The following is a 16,660-nucleotide window of genomic DNA, read 5'->3' as shown; positions in this document are numbered from 1 at the left end:
GGATGGTTCTCTGAGGGCCCTCCACTGCTTTCGACAGAGGGTTCCACATGAAGCCCAATAGAGTTCTACCAGGAACCGAAAAAGGTCCTACCTGGAGCCAAAAAAGGGTTCTCCACAGCTGGAAAAACGGCAATTGCAGCAACGCTCCCCAATAATGCCAAAATCCTTTTTTTCTGAGAGTACATAGAAATCATTTTGCCCAAATTGAAAAATCATTCAACAAAATAGAGGATTCAAATGATCTTAATTGAGGTGTGAATTACATCACAAATTCCAGTGTTCGAACTTGGAATCCTCTATTGCGATTTCTTATAATGTGACTCCGTGCAGCCAATGTCAATGTCCGCCTTAGGTATAATGCCAGGATCCGCTTGTGGATTTGACAGCTCTAAAGCGTCCACATATACAGTGCCTTCGGAAAGTATTCAGACCCCTTGACTTTTTCCAAATTTTGTTATGTTACAGCCTTCCACAATGGATTAAATAGATAAAAATCTGCAGCAAACCTACACACACATCCCCCAATGACAAAACAAAAACAGGTTTTTAGAATTGTTTTGCACAATTAACAAAAAAACACTGAAATATTTTATTTACATAAGTATTCAGACCCTATGAAACTCGAAATTGAGCTCACGTGCATTCTGTTTCCATTGGTCATCTTTGAGATGTTTCTACAACTTGGTTGGAGTCAACCTGTGGTGAATTCAATTGATTGGACATTATTTGGAAAGGCACACACCTGTCTATATAAGGCCCCACAGTTAACAGTGCATGTCAGAGCAAAAACCAAGCCACGCGGTCGAAATAATTGTCCGTAGAGCTCCGAGACAGGATTGTATCGAGGTATTTCAGTTTTACATTTTTATACATTTACAAACATTTCTAACAACATATTATTGCTTTGTCATCATGGGGTATTGTGCATAAATTGATGAGGATTTTAAAAAAATGTAATGCATTTTAGAATAAGGCTGTAACGTCACAAAATGTAGAAAAAGTCAAGGGGTCTGAATACTTTCCGATTGCACTGTATATAAGAAAACTGTTTGGACTGGGAAGCAAATGGTAAGCTTAACATAGATCCACCTCAGACACCGCCAAAGCAGCTGCCTTGTGGATGTCGGCTAAAGCAGTCCTTCCATCCGTATCTCTGTCTATGAATTTGAGAGGGGTTGCATTTCTCCAGGCCCATCCCTCAGCTGTTTGCCCAAAACAGGGGCAGGGTGACGGCTTTGTTATTGTTTGAACTGCAGATTCCCCCCTTAAGCACTACATCTCATTCCTTCCAAGGGTTCTCATGTGGTCAGGGTTGTTCCATCAGGTTTCGTCAGCATATTAAAAGGTACTGATTGTAAATGCCCGAATTAATTTGTGATGTTACATTTTTCATCAATAGTATATATTCATTGTGCCTAATCTGTTTGCCTGGCTAGAGTACTGTCTTGTACAAAATGCTGTTGAATTTCCAACTCTATATTGAAAGGTCTGTGGCATGTATCCTTGAGTGTTAACTTGGACACATTGAAAGGGCAGTTGATACTTTACATGCAATTTATTGAACTGTACTAAATGACTTAGTTTTAATGTTGTTTTAATGATTTTTCATGTGGTTTAATTTCAAATGAAGTGCCTTTATTGTTAACATTTTCTTCATAATCTTTCAATTTGTACTCTCTGTATGGTATCATTCGTATACAGTCTGTAATGTATGGTACCTCTATATCAAAGCAATGATAGTATATTCTTATTTATAAACTGGGTAGGTTCCTGTATGCTGATTGGCTGAAAGCCGTGGTATATCAGACAATATACCACAGATATGATGCAAAATTACTTTTAATTATTTTTGTAACCAGTTTATAATAGCAATACGGCGCCTCAGGAGTTTGTGGTATATGACCATTATACCAGGCTAAGGGGCTATATCCAAGCCCTCCACATTGTGTTGTGCATAAGAACAACCCTTTGCCATGGTATATTGGCCATATACCACACCTCCTCGGGGCTTATTGCTTAAATATACACTTTTCATTACTGTAACCAGGGCTGGCAAAACATGTATGTGTTCCCTGTTCTGTTAGGTATCTAAATTGTAAATAATAGTAAGATGGAAAGGCAAACGGCAGAGGGATGTTTGAAAAATATTGCTGATATCTAAACATCTTAGACGGGAAAAAAGGTGCACATTTCTATTTTTAATGAACTCCATACGTTAATTGAGATGCATACATTGCTACACAGCAAATGCACTGCGATTTTTTTTTAAAGGCATTTGCTTGCATATTTTGTTATATCCGTTAAAATGAAGAATGGGCAGCCCATTCTACTGTACATGCAATAAAGATGTTCACTATTATTTCCACTCCTGTCTAATTGAATTGACCATCTGTAAATACATTGTATTAACTGTGAACGTTGTTATGTTGTAAAAAAAAAAAAAAAAACTATGAGTAAGTTTACATGCACACTAATAATTTGATATCAAACTGATTATAGCAGTAGGTCGGTTATGGCATTAGTCATGTAAACACCGTACTCTGCTGATCTTAATCGGCGTACGGTCGTAATCGAAGTAAGCATGCACTAATTAAAACACCTGGTTTTCTGAGCAACCTTTAGACTTACAGTGCCTTGCGAAAGTATTCGGCCCCCTTGAACTTTGCGACCTTTTGCCACATTTCAGGCTTCAAAAATAAAGATATAAAACTGTATTTTTTTGTGAAGAATCAACAACAAGTGGGACACAATCATGAAGTGGAACGACATTTATTGGATATTTCAAACTTTTTTAACAAATCAAAAACTGAAAAATTGGGCGTGCAAAATTATTCAGCCCCCTTAAGTTAATACTTTGTAGCGCCACCTTTTGCTGCGATTACAGCTGTAAGTCGCTTGGGGTATGTCTCTATCAGTTTTGCACATCGAGAGACTGAATTTTTTTCCCACTCCTCCTTGCAAAACAGCTCGAGCTCAGTGAGGTTGGATGGAGAGCATTTGTGAACAGCAGTTTTCAGTTCTTACCACAGATTCTTGATTGGATTCAGGTCTGGACTTTGACTTGGCCATTCTAACACCTGGATATGTTTATTTTTGAACCATTCCATTGTAGATTTTGCTTTATGTTCTGGATCATTGTCTTGTTGGAAGACAAATCTCTGTCCCAGTCTCAGGTCTTTTGCAGACTCCATCAGGTTTTCTTCCAGAATGGTCCTGTATTTGGCTCCAACCATCTTCCCATCAATTTGAACCATCTTCCCTGTCCCTGCTGAAGAAAAGCAGGCCCAAACCATGATGCTGCCACCACCATGTTTGACAGTGGGGATGGTGTGTTCAGGGTGATGAGCTGTGTTGCTTTTACGCCAAACATAACATTTTGCATTGTTGCCAAAAAGTTCAATTTTGGTTTCATCTGACCAGAGCACCTTCTTCCACATGTTTGGTGTGTCTCCCAGGTGGCTTGTGGAAACTTTAAACAACACTTTTTATGGATATCTTTAAGAAATGGCTTTCTTCTTGCCACTCTTCCATAAAGGCCAGATTTGTGCAATATACGACTGATTGTTGTCCTATGGACAGAGTCTCCCACCTCAGCTGTAGATCTCTGCAGTTCATCCAGAGTGATCATGGGCCTCTTGGCTGCATCTCTGATCAGTCTTCTCCTTGTATGAGCTGAAAGTTTAGAGGGACGGCCAGGTCTTGGTAGATTTGCAGTGGTCTGATACTCCTTCCATTTCAATATTATCGCTTGCACAGTGCTCCTTGGGATGTTTAAAGCTTGGGAAATCTTGTTGTATCCAAATCCGGCTTTAAACTTCTTCACAACAGTATCTCCGACCTGCCTGGTGTGTTCCTTGTTCTTCATGATGCTCTCTGCGCTTTTAACGGACCTCTGAGACTATCACAGTGCAGGTGCATTTATACGGAGACTTGATTACACACAGGTGGATTGTATTTATCATCATTAGTCATTTAGGTCAACATTGGATCATTCAGAGATCCTCACTGAACCTCTGGAGAGAGTTTGCTGCACTGAAAGTAAAGGGGCTGAATAATTTTGCACGCCCAATTTTTCAGTTTTTGATTTGTTAAAAAAGTTTGGAATATCCAATAAATGTCGTTCCACTTCATGATTGCGTCCCACTTGTTGTTGATTCTACACAAAAAAATACAGTTTTATATCTTTATGTTTGAAGCCTGAAATGTGGCAAAAGGTCGCAAAGTTCAAGGGGGCCGAATACTTTCGCAAGGCACTGTATGTAAGGGATAAACATCGACGTTCTGTACATTACCTTGGAAACAATGGATGAAGCAGGAGAGTCTCTTTGGGGAGTTCATTTTTCCAAGGTAATGTACATAACAGGTGTTTATCATGCATACACCACAATTGCCAAAGAAAACAATATTAAGGCACACATTTACAGGTATAAATTATATTTTCATTTTTAGAAGATAATTCATACTTTCGCATCTTTTGGTTGCTAGAGATGCGACCCAGTCTTTCGTTCGATTAGTTCAACATTTATGGACGCAACAGAGTTGTTCATTCTATATGCTCTGTTGCCATGCTCACTGGCAACATACTAGTCCTTTGCTTGCTACTGTAGCTAGCCTGCCAACTAGCTATGGCTAACACAGTCACAACCTATGCAGCCAGAATAAAAGCAAGTAGCCAGATTTGCGTTTGCTTAAGCTGTTTTCTATTGACATTCATTTGGATACATCCATAACAATGAGCTGATGATGCCCGATTGCTTTGGGTAGCTAGAAAAGGTTGCCTTCTTGTCATGACACTCAACACTGTTCATTATGAGGAGATCGCATTGCATATCTAACACTAGACTAGAAGCGAGCTAAATAGTTTGTTTCCAGAAAACCTACCAGTATGACAATCGAATTAAAAGATACCAGTAGCTGAAAACAGAAGTTCAAACTAGAAACATGTGGGAGGATTTGACAGCATAGTGCCACTTGTGTCATGACTGCAACAAAGGGACAGGAGAAATTCATGCTGATCACTCACTGCATTAAGTCACCAGATGCTCCCCCAAAACTATGTCTCTGTAAAAAAAAAAAATCTATGCTGGCTAGCTATGTTTTTCCTAGTTGGTCCAGCGTTTACAATGTATCCAATTTCGGTTTGTATGGTTGTAGGTTTTAGCTTTCTGTAACTTTGTAGCAAGTATGGCCTGCATGTGTAGGCGCATATTGTGTCATGATTGCAAGGTGTCCTGATATCTTTTCTAACTGTCCTGAAATCTTTTCCAACTGTCAACTCTAGAATGCCCTTCTAGCCAATCAGAAACGAGTATTCAACAATGTTGTGCTATAATTAAGCAATAAGGCCCGAGGGGCTGTGGTAAATGGCCAATATACCATAGTTAAAACTTCTTTGGGATAGGCGTGCCGCTAGCGCCCCACCTCGACAACATCCAGGTGAAATTGCAGAGTGCGAAATTCAAAATACAAAATTCGTAATATTAAACATTCATGAAAATACAAGTGTCTAACATCTTTAAAAGCTTAACTTCTTGTTAATCCAGCCGCTTTGTCAGATTTCAAAAGGCTTTACGGCAAAAACACACCATGTGATTATCTGAGGACAGCGCCCCGCATACAAAAGCATTACAAACATTTTTCAACCAAGAAAGTCAGAAATAGCGATAAAATAAATCACTTATCTTTGAAGATCTTCCTCTGTTTGCAATCACAAGGGTCCCAGCTACATAACAAATAGTCCTTTTGCTCGATAAAGTCCTTCTTTATATCCCCCAAAAAGTCAGTTTAATTGGTGTGCTTGACTCAGTAAACCACCGGTTTCCCTCATTCAAAATGCATACAAATGAATCCCGAAAGATAACAAATAAACTTCGCCCAAACAATTTAAACAACGTTTTTAATCAATCCTCAGGTACCCTAATATGTAAATAAACGAACAAATTTAAGACGAAGAATAGTATGTTCATTACCGGAGATAAATAACGAAGTGTGCGCCCTCACCGACATGCGCCTCAACACTACAGCCAAAATGGGAGCCACCTAGAAAAACTACAAATTCTAGCTCATTTTTCAAAAACCATAGCCTGACACTCTTTCTAAAGACTGTTGACATCTACTGTAAGCCCTAGGAACTGCAATCTGGGAGGTATTCCATTTACATTCCCATAGACCGCCATTATAATGAGTGGTGTGCTCAGAAACAAATTCCCGGATGGATTCTCCTCGGGTTTTTGCCAGTTTTGGAAACTTTAGAGTGTTTTCTATCCAATACTACTAATTATATGCATATCCTAGCTTCTGGGCCTGACTAACAGGCAGTTTACTTTGGGCACCTCAGTCATCCAAACTTCCGAATACTGCCCCCTATCCCAAAGAACTTTGCATTCAGGGCTCGATGAGAAGGCAACCTTTTCTAGCTATGCCAGGCATACTTAGCTCATTGTTATGGATGTATTCGAATGTCTATCAATAGAAAATATCCTGAACAAAAGCAGCTACTTTGCGGTTATTCTGGCTGCAGAGGTCGAGACTGTGTTGTCTAGTTAGTAAGCAAGGGACAAGAATGTTGCCAACACGTAGAACTGGGTTGCGTCTCAAGCAACCAAAAGATGAGAAATAAGGAATTATCATTAGCATTTTTTTTATTGCTACCCGTAAATGTGTGCTTTAGTATTGATTTCTTTGGCAACTGTGATATGGCGGGATAAGCGCCTCGGTTCTGTCCAAACGAACTCCTCAACGAGACTCCGTCTCGTCACGCCGTGTAGTCCATTATCTTCAAGCTAGTGTACAGAACGTCAGTGTTCATCCCTTACATGTAAAAGCCTTCAATCAGAATTATAGCGGCGCACTTGATCTGCGCATGTGCCAAGCGCAAACCTCTCTCTTTTGCACAACAGAAGTGAGCTCGAAATAGCCGAAAGTAGGCATCTTAGAAAGAGTTTTCACATACAAATATTATGTTTCCGAGCTCAGAATCAGACATTCTTCACAAGAAAATAGCATGGGCGCTGTGGTAGAACGTTTATTTTGATTGGGGATTTTCTGCATTTGTCAAAGTCCCATCAGGTAGCCTGATTTCAGATGTGTCCATGTCAACAGGATTATTATGGAAATCATGCACAGCTTGTTAACTTTTAAATCAAACTATTATATTAATCTGACTATTCACAGGAATCGCATTATTGTGTGCACACAACCGTACTCATTGACTCGTCCATCAAAAGGATGAAATAAAACTTTAACATGTACTGGCTGTATGCACTGTGCGAGGTGAGTAAGGGGAAGTTCTGATGATATTAGGCTATAAGGACTGAGAAGCCACACCAATCAACCAGTTCCTTAACTACCCTGGAGTAGAGCGACAGACATTTACACAGAGAGACAGAGCAGTCAGAGACAGACAGAGGCAGTGAGAGGGACAGAAGATGCTCTTCCTAGCCCTTCTCCTGGGCATCATGGTCTGCTGCACAGCCCAAGGTAAGCACATGAATCAAATGCTACCCTAGTAATACTGTAAGTAGTTGAAAATCAGCTCCTATGACTGCGTAATTTGTATTTTCACCAATCAGATCAGATCGTTTGGCAATAACTGGGCAAAATATCAGAATTGTGCTGCCTGCGTAAAGAATTGGGCTGCCTTTCTAACCAACGAGACCTAATTTAAAATCATATGGTTCTGTTAATATTCACTAAAATGTGTAATAAATGTGTCATGAGTTATTTTGATTTATAAAAATATTCATTTTATTGTATTTTTCACAGATAAATTGTCATCACATAATTCAAAAAAAGTCGTCCGAAAGTGTATATTTCATATAAAATGTTTCTGTAGTTTCTAATGAATTTATAAAACACATAAAAACCCACAATATTCTGTGTGGTTGTATTATATTTGACATATTCTACAATATAGATACATTATATTTTGTCTTAATTAAGAGCTTGTGACAAAGCATAAAAATGTAACCATGGGTGTAACAGAATTTTTACTCAAATTGATAGTGACTTTGAGGTGTTCTGCGTTAGTGAAGACGGTTACAGTGAGAACAGGTGTTTAGTTCGCTTTGTAGGTTCTGACATCCGAGAGCAGGGGGGGTGGGGTAGAGGTAACGGGACCTGTCCAGTTCCTGGTGACCCCCCCCCCCCCCCCACTCACTTCCCCACATCCTCATAAAAAGCAGAAGTAAGAGTGAGAATGGGAAACAGGCCCCCAAAGACCTCGATCCGTCTAAACAGGTCCCCAGCCCAATGTGTTTCCTGGAACTAGACGCTATGTGGGGTTTCGTTTCAAACCTTTCCACACACACAAAGACACACGTCAAACCAACTCAGGCACATTCTCATTTCCCCTTTCTCCCTCAAAAAAAAACTGAAAAGAATATGAAACAAATAAGAAATATGCCAAATAATTCTCTCTGTTGACGTTGGACCACACCGAGAAATGACATTTTCCTTGAATCATTCCTTTTTTTCTATGGATGATTTCTAAGGCACACCACTGAAGTAACTCATCATTCATCATTATGAGACAATTCTATCATGTCAGTAACAGCGAATTACATAACTTTGGTACTCAAGTGTTGGCATCATTCCTGACAGAGGAGAAATTCAAGAAGATGCGCTTCACTGACTTAAAGTAAGGGGATTGTTTGATGCCCATTTGGGTATTTTACACGAAAAAAGTGAAATACTATGTTGTACAGTAAAAAAATAAAAATAATTATTGCAGGTTTGTTGCCATGAATTAAAATGGGATGTCTTCACTCACCACAAAATCTCTTTGTTTTCACTGTTGGGGTTGTCGTGTCTTTACTATCATTAAATTGAAGACTTATAGTTTTTATCAAATATTCTCCTCCGGAATGTAAACATTGTTCGGACCTCAAGTTCTGTGAGGTGGAAGAAATTCCTTTGTTCTCTATGAAACTTCACTCTCTCTCTATACTATGTGGCCATGAGGAGATACTCAGGAATTTACGACTTCTCTCTGACCACAGCAGCCTAGTAGAAGGAGGAAAGGGGGAGGCAGGGAGAGGGGGATGGTGCTTGCTGTACCCAAAGAGGGCAACGTCATGACAGGGGCTACCCTGTGGGCCGGGTGTGTTACCCTGTGGGCCAGGTGTGGGGCTACATCATTGCCATTATTACTATATATATGTGATAACCTTTGTATGCTAGCAAGGCGCAATCTCAGGATGAGAACTGCCTGCCCGTGCTGATAGTCAGACAGCCTCAAGGCCGAAATAGCCTATAGTAGAGTGAGAAACCACAATCTAGACATGTTTTTCTCATCTTAGATACTTTGTATCTAATCCAATGCAACAATTTTATTTTACCTTTATTTAACTAGGCAAGTCAGTTTAAGAACAAATTCTTATTTTCAATAACGGCCTAGGAACCGTGGGTCAACTACCTGTTCAGGGGCAGAACGACAGATTTGTACCTTGTCAGCTCGGGGGTTTGAACTTGCAACCTTCCAGTTACTAGTCCAACGCTCTAACCACTAGGCTACCCTGCCACCCCAATGTTAAGGTATGATTGACGGTAGGTTGTCCACACCCACTAAAGTGTTGTCTCCTGTTTCGCCACACAGATCTTTACTATGGACTACTGACGTATGCTGTATGTGAATCTCTGTCTGCAGTTGTATTTTATTACTAAAGAGTTTTATACCAAGGTTCCTGTGTCTATGTCATCTATCTGGAAGACTAATTGTTGAAGGAAACTTACATCACCCCATGCAAAGAACCACCCAACATCACTCTCTTTCAGGTAACGAAGAAGCCCCTGCCAATGAACAAATTGGCATGACTATGGGGGCCCCTAAATCAGCTATCCTCCCTGCCAACCCAGAGTCCAGTCAGGCTCCCCCAGTGGTAGCCCCTCCATCCCTCTGCTGTGGCGTGGACGAGCTGAAACAGTTACTCTCCCAACTAACCCACGACCAGCGAAGAGGTTGATAGCTGGAGAGGAGAGGTGGTCAAGGTGCTGTCTCAACTGGTCCAGGAGCACCAAGTGGTGTCCTGGACCAGGGGAGGTCATCAAGCTGCTGAAGGCTATGAAGGACCAGGGAGCACAGCACCTGAGTGAGCCGTGGAACCTGGCTACACACCAGAGTCTCCTGGTGGAGAACCACCAGGCCCTGCTGCTGCTACCCACCTCCAGGACCTGGCCAAGAAACCCAAAGCTCACCCTGCCGCTCCCAGACATAACAAACTAAGCAGCTCAATACAGTTTTAGATTGTGGGCGTCAACCTGCTACTAAACCAAGCTTGGTCAATAAGGCATATAATTATTATTATTATTATTATACAGTCAATTTGCTTGTGATAGATTTAAAACCCATTACAGTCCAAGCCCTGTCTAAGCTGGGGGAGGGGGATCTACTACGCTATCTGGCATTGTTTTAAGAAGGTCATACCATGGATCAGTTTTCTATTTGATTTGACATTTTAACACCCATTGAAGTATATATACAGTGGGGCAAAATAGTATTTAGTCAGCCACCAATTGTGCAAGTTCTCCCACTTAAAAATACGAGAGAGGCCTGTAATTTTCATCATAAACACCGCTCTAGCTCTGTCACCTTTCACCGCAGATGCGGAAGTGTGACACCGGCTGATGCACATCGACTCAAGGTTAACAATTAGGTGATAAACCAATCACAGTCTGATACTCAAATAATGTGAATATAAGTCAAGGTTACTCTCCTATTCCAGGTTCTCTGATATTATGAGTGAGATATCTCACATATGGGATTCACCTGAATCTCGATATTTCGATATCTCACATGTGGGATATGACCAAATCCGTATGGCAAACATGCTCTTCAGAAGCCAGGTCGTCTCAACGTGCCAACCCTCAGAGGCCCTGACACAGGACGGTAATGCACCAAAGAAGGCGCAGTGATGTCTAGCCAGTAGAACCTCAACAAAAGTATGAGGAGATGATGCCCAACAAGCCACATTGCAAATCTCCTGTAAAGAGACACTCTTGAACGGTGCCCAACAAGCCCTCAGACCTTTCGGAGGCTGTAACTGCTTGCCATTATAGGCCAATATAATAGCTTCCGCAATCCAATGTGATAACCGTTGACAAGAGAGGGGCCTCCCCTTGCAGGGTCCAGGACACAAAGAGTTGACTCCTCTTGCGCAATGCTCTTGTTCTATCAAGAATATGTGCAATGCGTGTAAAAGGGAGGTAGAAAGCCACACGAGCCAAGGCGAAACAATTCTAATTGTCACTGACCTTAGGCATAAAGGCAGCGTTAGGCAACAAGGAAACCTTGTAAAACCCCGTGGCAAACTGTAGGCATGAACGGTGAACTAAAAGCACATGCAGCTCACTCACTCGCTTTGTGGCCATAAAGGGCAAACTGTAGGCATGGCTTTGTGGCTATAAAGGCTAGCAGTAAAGCGGTCTTGAAGAGGAGAGAACTCTCAATGCTTTCCAGAGGCTCAAAAGGCTGCTGTGATATACCCTCAAGCACAATAGACAGATCCCAAGCCGCGGCTCAAGGCTTGGAAACGGGACTTAATGAAACAACATAACAAGGGATGTTATCCCACCGTGTTATTGTCAAAGGCCTATATGACAGGACGAAAGAGCGGCTAGATAGACCTTAACCATTAAATACATATACAGTCAGGTCCATAAGGATTTGGACAGTGACACAATTTGCATCAATTTACAACGCCACAACAATGGATTTGAAAGGAAAGAATCAAGATGCGCTTTAAGTGTAAACTTTCATCTCTAATTTAAGGGTTTGGCCAAAATTATTGTATGAACCGTGTAGGAATAACAACCATTTATATACATTTATAACAAAAGTGCTTTTGCGCAAAAAAGCACAATCGTTGCACCAATGTACAGCCAAATACATTTAAACTCAGTTTTTCACAATTCCTGACATTTAATCCTAGTAACAAGATTCCCTGTCTTAGGTTAGTTAGGATCACCACTTTATTTTAAGAATGTGAAATGTCAGAATAATAGTGGAGAGAATGATTTATTTCAGATATTATTTCTTTCATCACATTCCAGTGGGTCAGAAGTTTACATACACTCAATTAGTATTTGGTAGCATTGCCTTTAATTTGTTTAACTTGGGTCAAACGTTGCAGGTAGCCTTCCACAAGCTTCTCACAACAAGTTGGGTGAATTTTGGCCCATTCCTCCTGAAAGAGCTGGTGTAACTGAGTCAGGTTTGTAGGCCTCCTTGCACGCACTTTTTCAGTTCTGCCCACACAGTTTCTATTGGGTTGAGGTCAGGACTTTGTGATTGACTTTGTTGTCCTTAAAACTTCTTATGGCTGTGGACAGTACTGAGTAGCTTGGATGAATAAGGTGCCTAGAGGTGCCCACAGTAAACTGCTTGCTACCTGGTCCCAGAAGCGAATATATTTGGATAGAGAACACTCTGAAGTTTCTAAAACGGTTTGAATGATGTCTTTGAGTATAACAGAACTCATATGGCAGGCAAAAACCTGAGAAAAAATCCAACCAGGAAGAGGAAATCTGAGGTTGGTCGTTTTTCAACTCATTCCCTATTGAAGATACAGTGGGATATTGGTCATGTTGCACTTCCTAAGGCTTCCACTAGATGCCAACAGTCTTTAGAACCTTGTGTGAGGCTTCTACTGTGAAGGAGGGGGAATGAGAGGGGAATGAACCAGGTTGTAACGGTTTTCTTGTGTCGAAGGAGAGGCGGACCAAAACGCAGGGTGGTTATTACTCATGGTTCTTTAATAAAGAAACTATACATGAATAGACTAACATAACCAATAAATGTTAAAAACCAAAACAGCCCTATCTGGTGCAAACACAGAGACAGGGACAATCACCCACAAAACCCAACACCAAACAGGCTACCTAAATATGGTTCCCAATCAGAAACAATGACTTACACCTGCCTCTGATTGAGAACCATATCAGGCCAAACACAGAAACAGACAAACTAGACACACAACATAGAATGCCCACTCAGATCACACCCTGACAAAACAAAACATAGAAACATACAAAGCGAACTATGGTCAGGGTGTGACACAGGTGTCTGTCAGAATGCCATGCACTCGTGACGCTCGTTCACGTGAGTGTTACCTTGCGTTCCATTGCAATTCTACAGACAAAGGAATTCTCCGGTTGGAACATTATTGGAGATTTAGGATAAAAACATCCTAAAGATTGATTCTATACTTTGCTTGTTTCTATGGACGGTAACGGAAATGTTGCAACTAGTGAACGCGTGTCATGAATTTTGATTTGTGAACTGAAAGTGCTAACAAAAGGAGCTATTTGGACATAAATGATGGACATTATCGAACAAAACAAACATTTATTGTGGAACTGGGATTCCTGGGAGTGCATTCTGATGAAGACCATCAAAGGTAAGTGATATTTATAATGTTATTTCTGACTTCTGTTGACTCCAACATGGCGGATATCTGCTTGGGTTGTGTTGGTCTCTGAGTGCCGTACTCAGATTATTGCATGGTTTGCTTTTTCCGGAAAGTTTTTTCCGGAAGCCATGGCAACATTTTCTGGAATTTTGTTAAAAGGCACAGTCAATTTAGTGTATGTAAACTTCTGACCCACTGGAATTGAGATACAGTGAATTATAAGTGAAATAATCTGTCTGTAAACAATTGTTGGAAATATGACTTGTGTCATGCACAAAGTAGATGTCCCAACCGACTTGACAAAACTATAGTTTGCTAACAAGAAATTTGTGGAGTGGTTGAAACATTTGTTTTAATGACTCCAAACTAAGTGTATGTAAACTTCTAAATTCAACTATAATTGGACAAACTAATATAATCATAAAATAAATTGTGAGTTTTAATACTTGTTTGCAAATCCTTTGCAGTCAATGACTGCCTGAAGTCTGGAATCCATAGACGTCACCAGATCCTGGGTTTCTTCCCTGGTGATGCTCTGCCAGGCCTTACTGCAGTCTTCAGTTCCTGCTTGTACTTGGGGTGTTTTGCCTTCAGTTTTGCCTTCAGCAAGTGAAATGTATGCTCAATTGGATTCTGGTCAGGTGATTGACTTGGCCATTGCAGGACATTCCACTTTTTTTGCCTTAAAAACGTATTGGGTTGCATTCGCAGTATGCTTTGGGTCATCGTCCATCTGCACTGTGAAGCGCCGTCCAATGAGATCTGAAGCATTTAGCTGAATCTGTGCAGATAATAATAGCCCTAAACTCTTCAGAATTCACCCCGCTGCTTTTGTCAGCTGTCACATCATCAATAAATACAAGGGAACCAGTTCCATTGGCAGCCGTACATGCCCACGCCATACCACTACCTCCACCATGCTTCACAGATGAGGTGGTATGCTTCGGATCATGAGCAGTTCCTTCCCTTCTCCATACTCTTCTCTTCCCATCATTCTAGTACAAGTTGATCTTTGTCTCATCTGTCCATAGGATGTTGTTCCAGAACTATACAGGCTTTTTAAAATATGTTTTTTTTGGCTAACTCAAATCTGGTCTTTCTGTTTTTGAGGCTTAACAATGATTTACATCTTGTGGTAAACCGTTTTGTACTTTCTCTGGTGAAGTCTTCTCTTGATTGTTGACTTTGACACAAATACACCTCCCTCCTGGAGGGCGTTCTTGATCTGGCCAACTGTCGTGAAGGGTTTTTTTCTTCACCAGGGAAAGAATTCTTCTGTCATCCACCACAGTTTTTTTCTGTGGTCTTCCATGCCTTTTGGTGTTCCTGAGCTCACCAGTGCGTTCTTTCTTTTTAAGAGCGTACCAAATAGTTGATTTGGCCAAAACTAATGTTTTAGCTATCTCTCTGACAGGTTTGTTTAGATTTTTCAGCCTAATGATGGGCTTGCTTCATTGGCAGTGACAGCTCTTTGGACCTCATATTGAGGGTCAACAGCAACAGATTCCAAATGCAAATGCCACACTTGAAATAAACTCTTGACCTTGTAAATTAACTAATGAGGGAATAACACACACCTGGCAATGGAACAGCTGAGGAGTGAATAGTCCAATTACTTTTGGTCCCTTCAAAAAGGGGGTGACCACATATAAAAAGTGCTGTAATTGCCACACCGTTCACCCATTTTAGATGTATATACCCTCAAATTAAAGCTGAAAGTCTTGGTGGTTCCAAACTTCTTCCATTTAAGAATTATGGAGGCCACTGTGTTCTTGGGAACCTTCAATGCTGCAGACATGTTTTGGTACCCTTCCACCACATCTGTGCCTCGACACAATCCTGTCTCAGAGCTCTACGGACAATTCGTTTGACATGGTTTTTGCTCTGACATGCACTGTCAACTGTGGGACCTTATATAGACAGGTGTGTGCCTTTCCAAATCATGTCCAATAAATCAAATGTACCATCTCACGGGTGATCAATGGAAACAGGATGCACCTGAGCTCAAAGTCGAGTCTCCAAGCAAAGGGTCTGAATACTTTTATAAATAAGGTATTTCTGTTTTTTATTTTTAATACATTTGCAAAAATGTATAAAAACCTGTTTTTGCTTCTTCATTATGGGGTATTGTGTGTAGATAGATAGGGGAAATGATTAATGTAACAAAATGTGGAAAAAGTCAAGGGGTCTGAATACTTTCCCGAATGCACTGTACTGTAGGTATTGGAGTTACAAATGTGTTAATTCAAATATGAAGTATATCATTACAGTAGACCAGTAGTTCCCAAACTTTTTATAGTCCCGTTCCCCTTCATACACTCAACCTCCAGCTGTACCCTCTCTAGCACCAGGGTTAGCGCACTCTCAAATGTTGTTTTTTTGCCATCATTGTCAGCCTGCCACACACACACTATACAATACATGTATTAAACATAAGAATGAGTGTGAGTTTTTGTCACTTCCCATGAGCAAAGTTGTGACAAAGAGCTCTTATAGGACAAGGGCACAAATAATAATATAATAATAATCAATCATTTTGCTCTTTGTTAGCCATCTTACATATAAAACCTTATTTGTTCATCACAAATGGTGAATAACTCGCCACAGGTTAATGATAAGGTTGTGTTTGAAAGGATACACATAACTCTGCAATGTTGGGTTGTATTGGAGAGTCTCAGTTTTAAATCATTTTCCACACACAGTCTGTGCCTGTATTTAGTTTTCATGGTAGTGAGGGCCAAGAATCCACTCTCACATAGGTATGTGGTTGCAAAGGGCATCAGTGTCTTAACAGTGCGATTTGCCAAGGCAAGAATCTCTGAGCACAGCCCTATCCAGAAATCTGGCAGTGGCTTCTGATTAAATTTAATTAGAATTAAAACCGCTTGTTGCAATTTCGATGAGGGTCTCTTGTCCAGATATCGGTAAGTGGACTGGAGGCAGGGCATGAAAGGGATAACGAATCAAGTTGTTTGTGTCGTCCATATCGGGAAAGTACCTGCGTAATTGTGCGCCCAGCTCACTCAGGTGCTTCACTATATCACATTTGACATTGTCCATAAGCTTGAGTTAATTTGCACACTAAAAAACATACAATGATGGAAAGACCTGTGTGTTGTCCTTGTTAACACAGACAGAAAAGAGCTACAACTTCTTAATCATAGCCTCAATTTTGTCCCGCACATTGAATATAGTTGGGGAGTGTCCCTGTAATCCTAGATTTAGATAATTTAGGTGAGAAAAACATCACCCAG

The 16,660-nt window shown here is 40.7% G+C and overlaps 1 protein-coding gene across 1 annotated transcript in view; it reads left to right on the top strand.

Moving 5' to 3' along the window:
* Window positions 1-7,346: 7,346 nt before the first annotated feature.
* LOC124005720 (macrophage colony-stimulating factor 1 receptor 1-like) overlaps window positions 7,347-16,660 on the top strand; it is a 29,357-nt gene continuing 20,043 nt past the window's right edge. Inside the window, exon 1 of the mRNA XM_046315214.1 lies at window positions 7,347-7,479. Coding sequence (XP_046171170.1) covers window positions 7,428-7,479 — 52 coding nt within the window. The 5' untranslated portion in view covers window positions 7,347-7,427. The remainder of the gene's footprint in view (window positions 7,480-16,660) is intronic.

Source organism: Oncorhynchus gorbuscha, linkage group LG02 (genome assembly GCF_021184085.1).
Source record: "Oncorhynchus gorbuscha isolate QuinsamMale2020 ecotype Even-year linkage group LG02, OgorEven_v1.0, whole genome shotgun sequence".
NCBI lineage: Eukaryota > Metazoa > Chordata > Actinopteri > Salmoniformes > Salmonidae > Oncorhynchus > Oncorhynchus gorbuscha.
Note: the sequence above shows the minus strand (reverse complement) of the source record. Positions and strands in the feature narration are given on the sequence as shown.